The following is a 16,933-nucleotide window of genomic DNA, read 5'->3' on the forward strand; positions in this document are numbered from 1 at the left end:
CTTGGAAATGTGACATAATTAAATTATAATAATTTGTTTAAAAACAAGGTGACCTATCATGCACTGTGACCTGATATCATTAATATGGAGTTAAGTAAAACAATAAGCCAGAATAACTGACTATTGAAATATACCAGATGCACCTGGCTGACCCATATCTCACTTCCTGTCTGGCTCAGGTCATTTCTTTAACTTCAGCAAACTCAGTATGGGGTGACCCGGAAAAATAGCCCAGAAGAATCTTTCCAGAGCTCTACAGATGGTGTAAATACTCTGACTGGACTCACAGATTTGAGGTCTTCGCAGTAGCCGTACGGAAACTGGACCGCTTCCGATCCATACTCTGTGTAAATGAGTCACCCGTGTGTCATTTATACAGTTTAGCTTTCTTTTACATATAATCACTTCCACACAATTAAAATTTAAAGGCAGAACATGACAAAATGCTGAGATTGATGCAGAAACCAACAGAAAACATTACAGATTCAACTACAAATAAATGACATCACACCTACATACAAAAACCTTTATTGTTGATTCTCATTTCTATAATCTGACTTCTGTTTTCAGCCATGTTCAGGATCTTTACTGGTGTCGTTGTGACTGGGTACAGCTTTTCCACTTCAGTCTAAAAGCTTCAAATCAGGTTTTGAAGACAGTTTAATTGCTTTAGAACTTTAAAACAAATTTTGGACACCTTCATACCGCTCACTAATCAAACCCACGTTCACCATGAGCAGCTGTTTAAATGAAGGACACATACTCAGGCCGTTGACTTATTCTCACTAATTATTTCAGCACTTTTTTTCCACTAAAGGGTTAAAGCCTGCAGGCCCCCCACCAATCTGTCTGAGTGTGTATGGAAAGCGCTCGTCTGTCAGATGAGTCCACTAATTCCCGACAGCGGGACCAAATGGGCAATAAGAGGTGTAATTGTATTGCACTGAATCAAAGTCAAACTGAGCGGGCAGAGGGAAAAAATTAATTACATCACTCACTTTCACTGTGTTATCCTGCATATTCATCAAATATCAAGTTTCACATTAAAAAGTGGAGAAAGTCTCACAGAAGACTGCATTAAGTATGCTTAGCCACGCTTATGTGATCAATGGAACATCGAGCAGCCATCTAACATCCATCTGTGGGCACAGCGAGCACTCCTCTGGTGGAGATATGGAAAACTTTAAAGGGATTATTAAACTAGTAGTTTTAAATTTCCTAAAATAAATGACAAATGAAAAAATCTGCAATCTTTAAGCACCAGTGAGAGATCATGCCGTCCGACAGAAAGACCCTTCGCTCAGATCAACCATCTGTGTAGATGAAAAACCAGAAACGTATCAATAATTCACAATAACACTACAGGAGACGATCGCCCTAAGGATAAATGAAAAAACACCACGACTCTATGCATGTGATGGAGAATCGAAGGTGAGCGGGTTCTGTCGAAAACCAGATAAAAAACAAAATGTTTGTTTCACATTAAACTCTGGTTAGTTTCATAAGGTGGGACATATTTCTAAAGAATGTTTTAATGCTTGACCATCTGTTTGCTAATGGGTGAGAACTCTGCTCAGATTTACACCAAAACAAATAAATAACTCAAAAGAATCCAGAGCGACAACAAAACCATAAAACTTTTTCTTACAAACAATTACAAAAATGTGAAAGAAAAGCCAGGCGCTCAGCAAAAATTTGTCTTAAAGGGGAACTAGCACCCCCTAGTGTCCATTTGTAGAACCGAAAGCAAAACGCATCTCCTTGCTGTACGTTTGTCTTTTTAACACCTTAATCGAACAGCTGAAATTTATTTATTTTATTTATTTTGCCTTTATTCAACCAGGATGGTCCCACTGAGATACACGATCTCTTTTGCAAGGGTGTCCTGGCCAAGACAGACAGAGCAGCAGCACAAGTTACAACATTAATACATTCACATTTAAATACATTTCCACATAAACTCAATTAAAACATGAACACACTGATAGTCTGGAATCCAATGACCTCATCAGAGTCTAAAATCTACTCAAAGAAGCCAAATCCTTGATTTTTAGATCTTTCTGTGGTGAATCCCATGTAGATGGAGCAGCAAAGCTAAAAGCCGTCGTTCCCAGCTCTGTGCGAAGCTTAGGAACAACAAATTGCAAAAGTTCACTTGAGCGCAGGCTGAGCTGATTCTGCTTTCTTGATAAAAAAAACATGATGAATAAAAAGGCAAATATCCACATACAGCTTTATAAATAGAAACATACCAATGCATGAGTCGACGTACCCGCCACGAAGACCAATTCACTTTTGAATATAACAAACAATGATGAGTAAGAGGCTGACAGAAATGTCTCCCCAGCCTTCATTAGTGTCTACAGGAGTGATTCATCACTAAAAAAAATCAGTTGTGTTCATGAGCTAAAACATGCAGGAAATGTGCTGGAACCAGACTGCAGCGCCAGCTATGTCAGGTCCATTTTTGTAAGTCCCAACCAAGCAGCCCGCTATTCTGAAGTTGCAAGTGGAACGTTCTGGCCACAGGGGGTGATAGGGGCTGGACAGCCTTTCATTAACCCTGGAAAGGGCCATTTTAGCACATACTGGCTCCAGAAAATGATTTTTAAAGTGAAAAAGTTGCAAAGCATCCCGTTAACTACGACTAAAATAAGGGAATGGGCCATTTGTCTGCTCCCTGCAGTTTCCCTAGTTTCCCTTTAAAGTCTCAATTCTGAAGCAGGAAAATAAACTTTTGCTGACAGCAATCACTCTCATGTCGCTTTTTCACTCTTTCTTTTAACATTTCAAGCTGAAAATTTTCTGGGAACAAGTGTACAGAAATAAGAAATGAGGTTGGCTACTGCATTGGAAATTGGAAAGTGGAGTCAATAATTAACAGATCTGATCTGAAACAAAGGATCAGTTTAAATGACAGAAATATAAAAAATATGCTGAAATGAAAATAGGCACTGACCTATTTCCAGAAAGAATCAAAAATGCACCAAGAACGTCTCAAATACCAAATAAATGACAGTTTGAGGGTTGGGGGATGTGGCACCTTGATGGTGCCGGGTAAAAGGAAGCATTAGGAAAGTGCCCTACTGAAGAGTCGATGAGCAGGAACGAAGTTCAGAGTACATTTGTGGATTTGTAGCTGACAGTGATCTCCAACCCCCCTGCCATGACGGGAGCTTAAAGGAGGAAATCTGTCTGCTCTAACCCACCTCCATGTTTCCTCGTGTGCTTTTATACGTCGGCATCAAAACAGAAATGACATTTCAGACGCAACTAAATGCCAACTAACAAATACAGATATCATTCTTCATAAAGCACTGCGTCATCTACAAAAACCCTAACCCTAAAGATGCTGACACCGATCTGGTACAGCCGGAGTAAAAAGAAGCAAATTCTCAGGCTCAAAAATGTTCATTCATCTCCTCACAGCTGTTGGGATACCTGCAGATGGGCCCAGAGATTGTTTTATCAGTCTGGCACCGATACTTGTTACATTTATCAACACTTCGACACTGGTATGAAACAATACTAATTTATGCAATCATCCCAGACATCTGGGTAATTCACAGGTTTCTGTTGTAGCGCCTCCTTAGAGTTTAGGCTCTGAAAACGGGACAGTTCAGTAAATGAGTCCACTGAGGTTTTTGGTTGAAGCGATATTCACATTCAAAACCGTTTCTGTGTCTTGGCCTGAATCCATCCTGGGGATGGGATCAGACAGTGACGGGCGGATAGGGACCATGAAAGAGACAGGAAGTACAAACCGAGTCCACTGTGCAGTCGGTCCCAGACAGGTCCAAATGAACCAGGCAGTTGGGCTGGGCCAAAAACAGGTACAGGTTCTACATGAAAAACCACAAAGAGGAAATGATTCAGCCTAAGGTCGGGTGAAAATCATAAAACACCCTTTCATACATTTAGACACAGTGCTGTATAAAAAAACAATTACCCTGTTGGAATTTTTATTCACAATTGAGCACAAAATGCAATTTTAAAATAATGATTTCATTTGAAATAAAGGAAAAGACTAAAAACCAACCTGGTCTTCTTTTAAATGAAATCATTTACCTCAAAACTTAATGAAGTGTAACGTTCTAATTAGCAACAGCGGTGATACTTGGTGTCTCACAAGTTCAGTATTGTTTTAATTCAGCCACATCAGAGGTATGTCCTGCATAAGCAGCCTGCTTAAGGTCAGAGGTCAGATATTCTCCTCCAGGTCTTTGTTTCCATTAGTTACAGCAACTAGCCCATCATACTACCACCTCGTTACGGCCACTGCCTATGTGCCCCAGTTGCTGCTGCTTCCTCCTGCTTACAGGACCATGGACAGCTCTGCTTTGGGTTAGCACTAAGGAAATCAGAACCACGGACAGCTCCACACTAGAGGAGCCCTGCACAGCTGTGCTGCATCGCCCTGATTGGTGCGGAAGAGCAGCACCTTATAAAAGAGAGCAGATGGCCCCGTACACTGGGGGTGGGTGATGACAGAGATCTGTGCTGTAGTCGCTCTTCCCCTAATTTGCTGTTTCTGTCGTATGTTCAGAGGAACTAGAAAGTCTAAAATATGCTTTAAATGTGTTGAACACTCATTTCATCAATACCTTTTGCAGTAGTCTTTAGTAGGAACGGATGCCTTGTAAGCTGTTCTCGGGGGGGAATGCAGATGCACCATTTCAAGGAACTAGAAGTGAGCCACATCACAGGCCCTATCCCAACCCTCGCACTGTGCCCTACAGTCTTCTGTGAAGTGCACTTGGAGGAAGTGCACGATAAGGCTTAGAGTGCATGGGACACAAGTGTGGAAATAATTGCCGAACTGGGACAGGGAGTGTTGCGTCATCGGCCGTAACAAATGCCGGGATGCTGGTCGCTGTGCTACTTTTATTTATAAACATTAATTAACAACTTTCAAACAAATAACCAAACAATAATCTGAAATAAATGTACGTTTGTTGCTGCTTTGCCTAAAACATTCAGAGCATCAACTAATCATCCTAAAATGAACTACTTTCATTTGAAAATACATATTTTCAGAAAAGGCGCTTGTGCCGTTTCTCCCACAGCAATGGATTGTGTTTAATCACACTTCACCCAAGTCCCCATTGGTGCAGACTTGGGTGAAGTGCAAATCAAGGGTGCAAAAGGGGTGTGATCAACCTCTGCACTTGAGAATCGGGACACCCTATGCCAAGGCTATTCAATTCTGTGCCTTGAGGGCTGGTATCCAGCATGTTTTAGTGGTTTCTCTGGTCCAACACACAAGACTCAGTGGCTGAATCACCTGTGCAGCAGCTCAAAAGGATATGCAGAAGCCTCTTAATTGCCTGCTATTTACAATCAGGTGTGTTGAAGCAGGATTAAAACCAAAACGTGCTGGACACCGGCCCCCAGGGCCCGGAAATGAACAGCCCTCCCCTATGCACTGGCACCCCTGGTCGGGATTGCACAATTGAGGGGAGCAAGTTTATAAGTGCGAGTATTGGGATTGGACCACAGCTGAGCTTCAGACAACAGGTTTTGGAGTCTAATTTCCTGATACCCCCCACCCACCCCCCACCACACCCCCCAAGTGGATAACAGCAACGCACCTCTACCATTGACTTGCAATATGGACATTTTATCTCCACAATTAACACAAGCCTGACGGAGTCATGCTCTGTTGTGGAAATGCTAATGCTAACGTTCTCTTCTGTTTCATGGCTGCTAAACCAACAACAGCCTTCCCCATCGTGAATCCATGAATGATATTTTTAGTCTGACGTAGATCTGAGATCTTTGCTAATCTACGTGTTTTCCACGCCTTCTATTAGAGGCTAATGCAGGAAATATTCTTACTGTTGAATCATGACCTCTGACCTTTACTCAGACCAAGTGAAGTATGTGGCGCTTTGCATGTTTTCATTAGAACAAGGCAAATGCATTGCTTTTTGAGATCTTTTAGCCTAGTTCTTGTTGTCAGACATGTTCTACTGAAGTGGTTTCTTAACTTTAGAGAAATAATAATAAAGTCTAAATCTGACCTCAGCTTTTCAAATTACGTGGTTAATCTGGTTTAAACTTACATAGGTTATCTCTGTGATCCTGACATTTGTTTGCTAATCTGAAACATTCAGGTTTGGCATGAAAGCACAATCATAAAGCCTCTCTAAAGGGCCAGGTATGCTTCACAGCTCTGCAGATTGATTCTTGACTGTTTTTATCCCAGGAGAGGAATTGGTTTTTGTTGTAAAGGAAACTTAATATAGAAAATTCTGCTTTGGTGCAACAAGTTGTAGCAAGGATAAAAGCTGTAAAACGCAATGTAAAACAGGAGAGTGGATGAGCTGGAAGTAGACCAGCAGAGATGTCAACCAGGAGACCGGAGGCAACTCCAGCAAAGCCGAGCCTCAGAGGATGAGTCTGAAAACAGGCACCAGAAAGTGGATGGAGTTGCCTTTCATGGTTCTGCAGTTCACCAGAAGGTAGTGCATGTGGGAGAAAAAGGTAGGAAGAAGTTCCTCTGGTACGATGGAAACTAAAAAGAGGATTTTAGGCTGAATCAGACGCAGGCGTTCTGTTCTCTGTGTTACCTGGCAACGCCTGAGCAGTTTCACATCACATGGTGAATAGCTCCGCAGATGTGTTTTATCAAGAGTATTAACAGATGTTTTTCTCTTTTATTAAGAGCTGTGGGAATTAAAAGATTCTCAGCCAGCTCCCGCTCCGGTATCAGAGAAACTAAATAAACTACATGATTTCAGAAAAGCTCAGAGGGAACTTCAGCCACTATGTGTTTTTCTCATGTGATTGTTTAACATATTGATTTAACTGCTACTTCTTCACAAGCACTTTATAATGTTTTAACGGCTTCTTAAGTTTAACACTTTCCTCCCCGTGCCATTTAGATTCCAAACATGTGAAGGGCCACTCACTGTGGCATCCTCTCCGGACAGAACTCCTGGGTTTTTGCTTAGATCCAGATGCAGCAGAGAGTTGGAGTAGTCGTCACTTGAGCACAGAGCCTGGGACAAAGACACAACACCTAATGGAGAGGGAAAAGAAACGGGCCATGAGAACTGATGATCTGATCATCATCACGACTTGATTTCAGAGGGCCAGTTTAATGCACGACCTTTGAGCAGCTACCGAAGATAAAACAGAGTAATGGAAGACCCTCTTAGCTTATGTGGCTCATATAAAAAGCAGAAAAAAGCAAAAAAAATAAATAAATAAGTAAAAAACCTTTTCCTCTTTTATCACAGTTTCCCAGTGTACCCTGAAACCTTAACAAAGATGTTTCTCTCAAATCAGATCACAACACTATTAAAGCCCACAGGCCCAATGGAAGCCCTTTCATTAAATTCTTCACCCGGCTGCAACTCTGACGACAAACACAGCGCTCAGTGGCAAACGCGGAATAAAATATAAAATAACAGCACAGGAGAGAAGGCTTTAGCGGGGGTGGGGTGGGGGGGTGGATTCTGCAGCTTTGAAGTAAATATGTAGAAGAAGACATCCATTGTTACTCAAAAGCAGGAAAGGCAATAAGCTCCTAATCCCCTAATTTGTAGCGATTAGGAGGGTAAAATGAGAGAGGGAGAGGGGACAGGGTGTCTAATCCGCCTTCCGTTTATGCATCAGATGAGTGCTTCTGCTGCTACTGGCGACTTTTGAAAACCATCAAGATGACCCATCTGTTTATAGCACAAGAGTGTGAGGTTCTGCTGGCTCACATGTAGGTGTGTTATTGTTTAGAGACAGACGGAAGGGAGAGGAAGAGGAGGAAATGGAGAGAGATCTATAAATGTTCAGCAAAACATGGTCAGCTTGTGGAGAGCTGTACACACACACACACTCACACACGAGTCAAGGTCAGCATCACATCCTGCTGAATCATCACGTCGACCCACGGGCTTTAAACACCACATCACCTCACATTTGTAACGTGCACCATCTGGTTACAGGTCAGTGTGTGACATGTGTGACACGTATAGGTTTAAGCTGCATTCAACATGCCAATGAAAAAGCCTTTTGTGTGGGAGAGTGAAAAATACAATTCATTTTTCAGCAGGGGCGTGTCCAGGGAGTGGCCTGGGGTAGCACATGCCACCCTTAGAATCTGATTGGCCACCCCAGGTGCCACCCTACTAAGTTCCAGTTTAAATTGACTTTACATTGTCGACAAAAGGCTTGAGTTGTAAACTCCAATAATAGTGTGTGGTAGCATGCACCTTTAACATTGTCTTCTAGCCCAGGCATACAGAACATTTCTGTAGTGTTAATATTATTTATTATTTTTTCATATTCACACAAATAGTATTTAGAGTCCCACTCAACTCCAGTTGGTGGTAATAATGCAACAAGAAGTGACTTGCTTACCACCACAAAACTAGAAGATGAATAGAAAAAAATGGTGATTGTGCAATGCGAAACTCCAAAATTCACTAGAAAGTAAATAACTAAATAAACGATTTGTGTAAATAAATAAATTAGCATAACCATTGGTGCCACCCATGCATAAACAAGTGCCCCACATGGGCCACCCCATTTTAAAAGTCCTGGACACTACTCTGTTTTTCATTAAACTGAGCCATGAGAAATGAAAGCAATTGTCTGTTTTTTTTTAAAAAGCACATGATTTATGGGTCGGGGTAAAATTCTAATTTCAATTTAGTTGGTTTGGAGCATTTATGTTCACCAAAACTTAGGAAAACAAAAACATCAGAGAAGCGAGAAGTGCTGGCCGTTTGCGAAGGGAAAAAAATCTATTTTTAAACTATTTCATTTCTAAAAGTAAGAAAGACTTTTCCCAAGTGGAAATGTTGGAGACAGCCGCCAATCTTTGGAGAAGATGTCCCAGAAAAGTCTTCCGATTTTTTCCTCATTTTTAAATTCTTCATGGAAATTAACAAAAGGGAAGTAAAAATAAATAAATAAAAACAGAAAGACACTCAACAGAGGTCCAGAATCATTGGGTCATGTGGGTGTCTAACGCTTTTGATTGTATCATTTATCTTACAGTGCAAAAATAAACATAAATACACATGCCCATCTACTGGATTTCATTCATTTATTCATTTTTCAACCACTTAATCCTGAGTAAGGTTGCATGGAGCTACAGCAGTGTTGGAGGAGGGGCAGAGGACACCCTGGACAGGTCACCAGTCCATTACAGGGACACTCAGAGACAAACAACAAACAAGGCAGACGACCCGTCTTTAAAACCCAAACGCAACACCAAACGAGTCCAGAGATCTCACACACTCACTACACCAACAGCGGTTTAGCTGTCTGTCGAGCTTTAAGATATGAACGGGGTAGACCACTGGGGCAAACAGTTGACCGGCACGTCCAAGAAGAAAGGAAATCTGGAACTTTCCTTAATGCTGAAGACATTCAGATGTGAGACAGATTCCCTTTGATGGCTGGAAAGCTCGACTTCTAAAGTAACAACAAATCAAGATATCACAACTGCATGACATCAATGGTTTTAATGGGCTAATAGTGCGTTTAGTTTTTTTATTCATAAAAAAATCCTGATAAATGAAATGGGCAGAGATCATTGATGGTATAACCCATTAGGGGCATTTTAAAGCTGAGTTGAATTTCCACACAAAAGGCAGAACTCTGAGGAAAGAGTTGACATTCGGCTTTAAGAATAACAGTTTAATTTTGCTGTTTTATTATCATTGGTGGTGTAATTTAGGTTAAGGTGAGCTTTGACTGAAAAATAAACACAACGGAAACACCTTTATCCTATAAAGTTGTATATTAGAGAGAAATAATAAAACTTTAAACTGACATAACTTTGCAGTTTTTTTAATAATATATTTTTGATAAAAGTATTTTTGCTTCAAACAAATAGATAAAGTACAGGGAGAGTAGGTGGATGACAACAAACAAACAAATTATTTAATTACTTAATTAATTATTTAAATAAATAATGATCCCAGTGGCCTTAGTTCTTGAGTAACAAAAAAAAAGTGTTAAACAATTTCAGAAAAGCATCAAACGTTAAAACTACTTATTCAAAACGCCTGCAGAAAGCTGAATTAGAAAATATCTGTAATAAATAAATGAAGTTTGTGTTCCAGTTAAGAAATAAACTGGGGTTTTTTTTGTTTGTTTTAAAGTAAACTATACATTTGTGCATGAATGTGTTTGTTACATCAGTGATCCTTGATGCCACCTCTGGTTCAGATTCTGTTAGTGGAGATAAAAACAACTGGGACACTGTTTAAAATCTCATATAAGCATCGGGGAAAATATATTCTGTCGTGATTATCATTTTGCAGATGGATCACACAGCACACTCATCATCAGTCTGTTTATCTGTGTGAGTAAATCCAGATGTATCTGGGGCAGTGGGGCAGGATCGTCACAGAAAGCTGAACAGAACAACCAGGGTCCAAATCCAGAGAGCTTCCCCTTGACGGTCCGGATTAAAATACACCCTTTGGGCTTGTTAAGTACCAACATTTACAGTTTTTGGGAAACGCTCCCTTGTTGTTGTGCACAAGGCCAGCCACAAGGGGTCACTGTGATTTAGAGGAGCTGACCTTTGGAGGAGAGGGAGGTCTTGGAGAGGTTGAGGAGGCGCAGACCTTTGTTGAGGCGGCAGACCTGTTGGATCAGGTTAGAGACGCCTATAAAAGATAAGAAAGAGACGCAACAGAAAAGACTAACGGTCAATAAAAGAAGCAATAAACACACACATACACACACACACACACACACACACACACACACAAGATAAATTAACCAATAAAACATTAAAGCATTATAAATACATGATTAATGATGTTTTCATTATTAAAGTGGAAATCTATCTACACACCTGGTCCTGGGTGAAACAGTATTACAGTCTCTAAATGTTAATAACATCATTTGGAAATTGAGTTCAGTTACACCAGCCAAACCCATCCTGATGAGTAACAGACCTGTAGAATTAGGAAATCACCTCAATCCAACCTGTCTGACAACATGAAATTGACTAAAAGATCTCACAAAGCAAAACAATCACACCAGGAAGCCCAGAACAACTGCAGGTCAGAGGTCAGGATTCAACATGTCTAGCTTCTAAGGGAGAGTTCTAAGGCCAAAATGTCAACTGACCTAAGAGAAGTGTGAGACACATCTCACGTATGTCAAAAAGAATCTTGAAGATCGTCGAGTTTCTCAACACCTTCAACATGAGCCGTTTCAGGGCTCTGTCACTTTAAGAAAACAAGCTGGAGTTGGCCACACCCACCCCTCCCTAATCAGGCTGCTATAAGCGGAGAAGCTCTGACATCCGCGAGGATATGCCTCCAGCAGCAGCTCTCTTTTGCATGTGAGAGGTGGTTCTATTCTACTCACCGTGTTTATGACATCACAAACGGGGAGTTTTTGAAACAACTCATTTCAGGCACATAGATCCAAAAACCAAGTACCTACAGGAAATGGATGGATGTTTTTATTTATTTTTTTTCATGTTAGGAGTGTTTTTAAAGGCAGCGGAGATCTATGGCAGCGTAAAACGATGCAAAAGGTTAGTTTTGCAAAATATGTTCCCCTTAAACTGACTGCTGAGGTAAATAAAACCTCCAATGTAGCTAAAGTAAAATAATTATGTCAAGAAAAATTAAGACAATTAATTCAAACTTGCTGCGAGCGGTTTATTATCAGTTGTCACTAGCTACTGAGTTCAGGAAACAGTTATTTTATCACATTGGTCCAGGCTGGTCTAGCTTGATATTTAAAAAAACGATAATATTTATTTACTCAGATTACATTTGATACTGAAACACGTTTGCAGACCTGAAACCTTTGAGTGACTGTTTGTGTTCATGACCAAACATCAAACTTTAAAAAAAATACACAGACTTCTGCTCTTGAAATCTACTACATTCAATATAATAATCACATCCTGCCAAATTACAATCTCACTTTCTCCCACATGCACAGATGGAAGTGACATCACCAGATGATGACATATGCAACGCCAGATCATGCAACACAAACTTTCATTTCTATTTTTTATGAAACAGACTGCAGCCAAATATCGAAACCTGCTTGGTTTTAGTGAATTAGTTAAAGTGTTTGTCATTCTAGATTGTTCTATATTCTATATTATTAGAGTTAGATGTTAAGTTTTCCTAAAAACCTGATGAAAGCCTGAAAGTTAACCAGTTTACTAAAAGGACTCAGCTATTTAGAGTGTTCCCACAAAACAAAGGCTGCATGCTGCCAATATATATCTAAACACAGAGCAACACCGCAGGAGGTGATGAGTGTGAGCACAAAGACTCTAATGAGGTAAGCAGAAGTGACAAGTGTCAGACGGGAGGCTTTAAATTAGCTAATGAGGGATGCTAGCTGGCGTGCAGAGCCTGACCCTGGTGCACAAACATATACCAAACTCCTCCGCCGGCTGCTGTTTCTCCTCCGCTCACACACACTCGACACACTGTGGTGGGAGGATTCAATTACACACATTTATGCGCTGGTTTAGTACACACAATAAGGAGTCAAAAGAAACTGGAAATAATTGTTTTTTCTCCCGAAGACTCTTCATAGTTTTATGACAAGAAAGATGAGATGAAAGAAAAAGTGCAGCAAGGATGTAGATTGATTTTGAATTCTTTGAGCGGTGAAAAAAAAATGTGTTCAAGAAACGGCAAAGGAACAATCAGAGGAGCCTGATGAGAGGAGGCAGGAAGGGTTCACAGAGTCAGTACCTTGGTTGTCTAGCGTGTTATGAGCCAGGCTGAGGGAGTGAATCACAGAGGCTGGGTTCTCCGATAGCGCCGACGCCATCTTCTGAGGGAAATCCCTGGAGAGGACAAGAGAAAGAAGTTGGTTTCTCTGGAAAACTGTAATTCTTTACCGGTACTGATTTCATCTGCCAAGGCTGCTGTCCTGACATCACTCTATTACACCCACCGGTTCAAAAGCTCTTTTTATTTAAACCAATGCTTTTGTTGCCGCATTAGTGAGCACCGACTCTAAATCAGAGAAAACTGCACCAAGACCCAGGCAGAAGCAAAACGCACATTTCCTCATTTAAAACAGTTTCACTCAACAAGTTCCCTTCCAATTTCTGGATTCTGCTGTTCACACTGCCCACCTGCCGAGAATCATTACCCACCTTTCTCACAGTTTCACTAACCACAAACAGCAGACGCCATTGTTAAAAGAGCTAGTAGATAAAAAGCTCTGATCCAAAACCTACAGACCCACAAAGCTCACTGGTGAGCACCACAGCTTCAAAAAATGAGAGAAAAAAGAATATTGAACCTGCATTTGTCTCCTGGCCAAAGACTCGACTCAGAATGAATGCTAATGTTGGGCCACGTCTGCTGTTTGCCAACGTTTCTGAACGGATTGTTAAACCACAACCGCCATAACAAATCAATTACACAATAAAAGCTTTAAAAAATCCTTCCAGGCATGTCGAAATGCATAAACACTCTGCTTTCAACATCGTTTTGTGCCAGATGTAGTTTTATGTTAAATTCAATAAGTTTGCGATGAAAATGCTAATGCGCTACATCACTAAAAAGTCTGTTATCTGCGTTTCTTTTCAGTCTTCTTATGTCAGAGTGCAGATGAGTGTCTCTCCACACACGACGCAAAGGAACCATCTAAACACGTGTTTAAAAAAGGTCAAAGAGGCGTTCAGAGCTAACGTTAGCTTAAAAGATTAAATCGACTCCATCTGACACCATTTTCTTTGTTATAAATCACAGGATTCATCCCCTGAACCGTATGCGAACGCAGAATGTGTGCTCACACAGAAAGGAGCAGAATGTTGTAGAACAAAGCTGGAATTCAGACACACTGCTTCAGTTCCTCTGCTTTTATTCCTAAACTGAAACCAACATGAACAGCCCTATTGGTGTGTGTGTGTGTGTGTGTGTGTGTGTGTGTGTGTGTGTGTGTGTGTGTGTGTGTGTGTGTGTGTGTGTGTGATCTCTGATCTTACACATCAAATGTGCATCAGATGAAGGAAATTTAGATTGAAAATAAACCACAAGACATGACTGAGATTGACGGTGTTGCTTCAGAAACAGCTGTGGCCCACCCATAGGGGGCGCCGCCCCACCAGTCTCACAGGAAGAGGAAGAAGAAGATAGGAGTCACAAAATATCTTTAAAACATCTTGAAAATTAAACTAAACAATCTATGCACCATAATGGTGTGTATAATCTGCATTTAGGTGTAGTTTTAAAATGTTCTCCTACTCTTGACCAAAAGGTTGTGTGATGTATTTCCTGTTTCTTTGGGTTCCAAAAGTCTTTACCTACACTATAGCTGGCATAGAAAAACACTGGACAACCTTCTCTACCGCCTGAGCTACTGCTGCCCAACAGCTGATCTGGACTTGTCAAAAGACAAGTGTTTAGTAAAAATGTAAAAGATCTAAACTTTATTTATTATTAAAAGCTTGATACTTGACTCTGATATCTGACCCCTCAAAGATGCGACACCTAGCAGGCCCATCGATTACTTGAGACTTGACCTCCAAGACTCGGGAACTAAAATTGGATTAACCACCTAAACCCGTGACCCGAGACTTGACTTCCACTTGTCCTTAAAATGATTTGAAGCTTTATTTAACCTCTGAAGACTTGGGCCTCAACAACCTGGGACTATCGCTCCTCAAAGATTTTGTCTTGAATTGGACTTTCCCAGAAAACGTTACGTGGACCGTTCCCAACAAAGACCTCTGACCAAGCAGGAATATCATACAAGCTGAAAATCAAACAAACTCATGTACATGAAAGGTGCTGGTGTATGACTTTATAAATCAATCAGTGTTTGCTTATGTTACAAAACTATTTAAATATAAGCTTTTATCTTGGAGGCAGTGCGTGTTTTTGGTCCACTGCTGCTGCTGCTGCAAAAAAAAAAAAAAAAAACGCTACCCAGAAATGATAAAAATGCCATCATTATGAGGCACTAAATCATCTCCCCCTGAGGCAGAACGTTTGTCTCTGTTAGTGAAAAATAAGAGAAATATTTTAACAATTCATAAACAGAAGGCGAAAGGACTTTGACAGGTTTAGGAGGTTTTACTTCTGTTTCTGAGGATGCACCACAGAGCAGCTATCGACAGACATCGGGGAGATATTATTGGAAGGAAGAACGAGGCTTAAGAGAGGCAAGAGATGAGGGAAAAGGAGAAGAGACAGAATTGAAAAGGTCAAGACCGCAAAGGAAGGGAGGAGAGTGGGAGGGAGAGTGGGAGGGAGGGAGGGAGGGAGGGAGGGGGAAAGTGGAAAAGTGAGCTGAGCTGAGGTGAAAAGGTGAGACGAGTGGAAGTGATGATACTAAAAAAAAAAGAAGGAAGACAAAAAGGGACGTAAGAGGAGAGGTGAGGGAGGTAAAGGTGAAAGGGAGGAAATTAAATTCAGCTTGAAGCTGAAGAATGTTCAGGAAAGTGGAAACCTACGGTTTAAGTCCGGCGTTCTCCAGCGTGAGCTCCTCCAAGCTGTTGGACTTGCTGATAGTGTGAAGAACCTGGTCCACCACCTCCGACCCCTGGTGGAGGTAAAAACAAACAAACAAACAAACATAAACCTGACTGCAGGTGTCCGGTCTGATGAAAGGACACATGAAGAATAAACTTTTTAAATGTAAGAAAGTTTTTTTATTAGAATTTTATTTCCAGACATTTTTTTCATTAAATCGTTAAAGGTTTTGTCTAATAGGAATTCAAAAAATGTTGAGAACGAAAAACAATTTATTTTGTCAAATTCCACCGTCTTCTCAGTAAATTACTTTTTAAATTAGTTTATTTATTTGTTGTCTGGAAAATACTTCAAGTTACTAGACTCAGTTTAAATGTTTTCACACACAAAATTGAAATCATTAAAAACCAACAGGTATCTGATATTTAGTTGTTTGTTTTTAATTCCCATTAGAACGCTGCCTCCTAGAATAAAGCAGTAATAAAGAGAACAATAGCTGTTTTATCGCTGGAACTGGATTGTTGTATAAAAGAGGTTCACTGCTTTGTTTAGAATATGTCCTTTAATGTGAGATTCCACTAATAATTGTGCATTTAGAAGAAAGCGATGAGTCATGTTTTGAATAGATCTGCAGCTCTTTTAGCTGTTCATCTTCCCTTGCGTGTTTTTTCTTCTAAACGGTTCTCAGAAAGCTTGTAGCTTCATATAATTCACACACAGTTATTCGTTTTCTCATCTCCAAGCTGTGGCAGGAAGCTTTGAGAATGACACAAACAATAACAGTTAAGAGTATTAATATTTGAAGTATTTCAGTGTTTTAAATTTCAACTCTAGGGTGTTATTGTAGTCTATAACCAAAGTGTATTTCTGTTGTTATGATTTTCTAAAATATTTATTTTCATGCAGAAAATCAGAGAAAGCGCCACAAGCTACCAGCATGACGGCCTTGCATGAAAGCAGGTAATCGCACGGGTGAGCTACCCCTGAAGTCTTTCTTAGCTTCTTGGGTTAGCTAAGTTAGCTAGCTGGCTTCATTGGTTCATTCGGTTCCAAGCCCCACCCTCAGCTCCACATGTTTTCCCATTTTTTAAATGTCTGAGCGTGATGAGTAGCCTGGCCTGCCAGACTCATCCTCTGTTTAATTCTGCACAGAGAAAGAGTCTGGTAACTCTTGGCAAAGAGCACCATGAGAGGCGGGACTAGCCAGCTCAAAAATAACCAATCAGAAAAAGGACGGAAATCCCGACTGTACCGCACGACGCTGTAGTTTTCTAGTTGTAGTAAAAAAAACAAAAATAAAAAATGGCATCTGGCAATGGTGAAAATATTTTTTTTAAGAAGAAATACTTTTAGCGCATCTACTTGTGGTTTTAAAGACATTTGAGTCATTTAGAACAGAGGAAAGAGCCGTGGCGAACTCTGCCGCTTTCTTCGTTGTTTATGAGAAACTGAGCGTCGCCGTGTGTGACGTCAGCGACGCTGCAGATTTTTAGCTG

The 16,933-nt window shown here is 40.6% G+C and overlaps 1 protein-coding gene across 2 annotated transcripts in view; it reads right to left on the reverse strand.

Moving 5' to 3' along the window:
* The window catches only part of carmil3 (capping protein regulator and myosin 1 linker 3), a 158,456-nt gene that overhangs the window by 79,222 nt on the left and 62,301 nt on the right, over positions 1-16,933 (reverse strand). For both annotated transcript variants that reach the window (XM_054733343.2, XM_054733299.2), the window contains exons 10-14: positions 15,419-15,507; positions 12,702-12,796; positions 10,542-10,628; positions 6,915-7,024; positions 3,765-3,842 (exon numbers count right to left, since the gene is read on the reverse strand). In XM_054733343.2, coding sequence (XP_054589318.1) covers positions 3,765-3,842; positions 6,915-7,024; positions 10,542-10,628; positions 12,702-12,796; positions 15,419-15,507 — 459 coding nt within the window. The remainder of the gene's footprint in view (positions 1-3,764; positions 3,843-6,914; positions 7,025-10,541; positions 10,629-12,701; positions 12,797-15,418; positions 15,508-16,933) is intronic.

This window comes from Nothobranchius furzeri, chromosome 11 (genome assembly GCF_043380555.1).
Source record: "Nothobranchius furzeri strain GRZ-AD chromosome 11, NfurGRZ-RIMD1, whole genome shotgun sequence".
NCBI classification, from domain to species: Eukaryota; Metazoa; Chordata; class Actinopteri; order Cyprinodontiformes; family Nothobranchiidae; genus Nothobranchius; species Nothobranchius furzeri.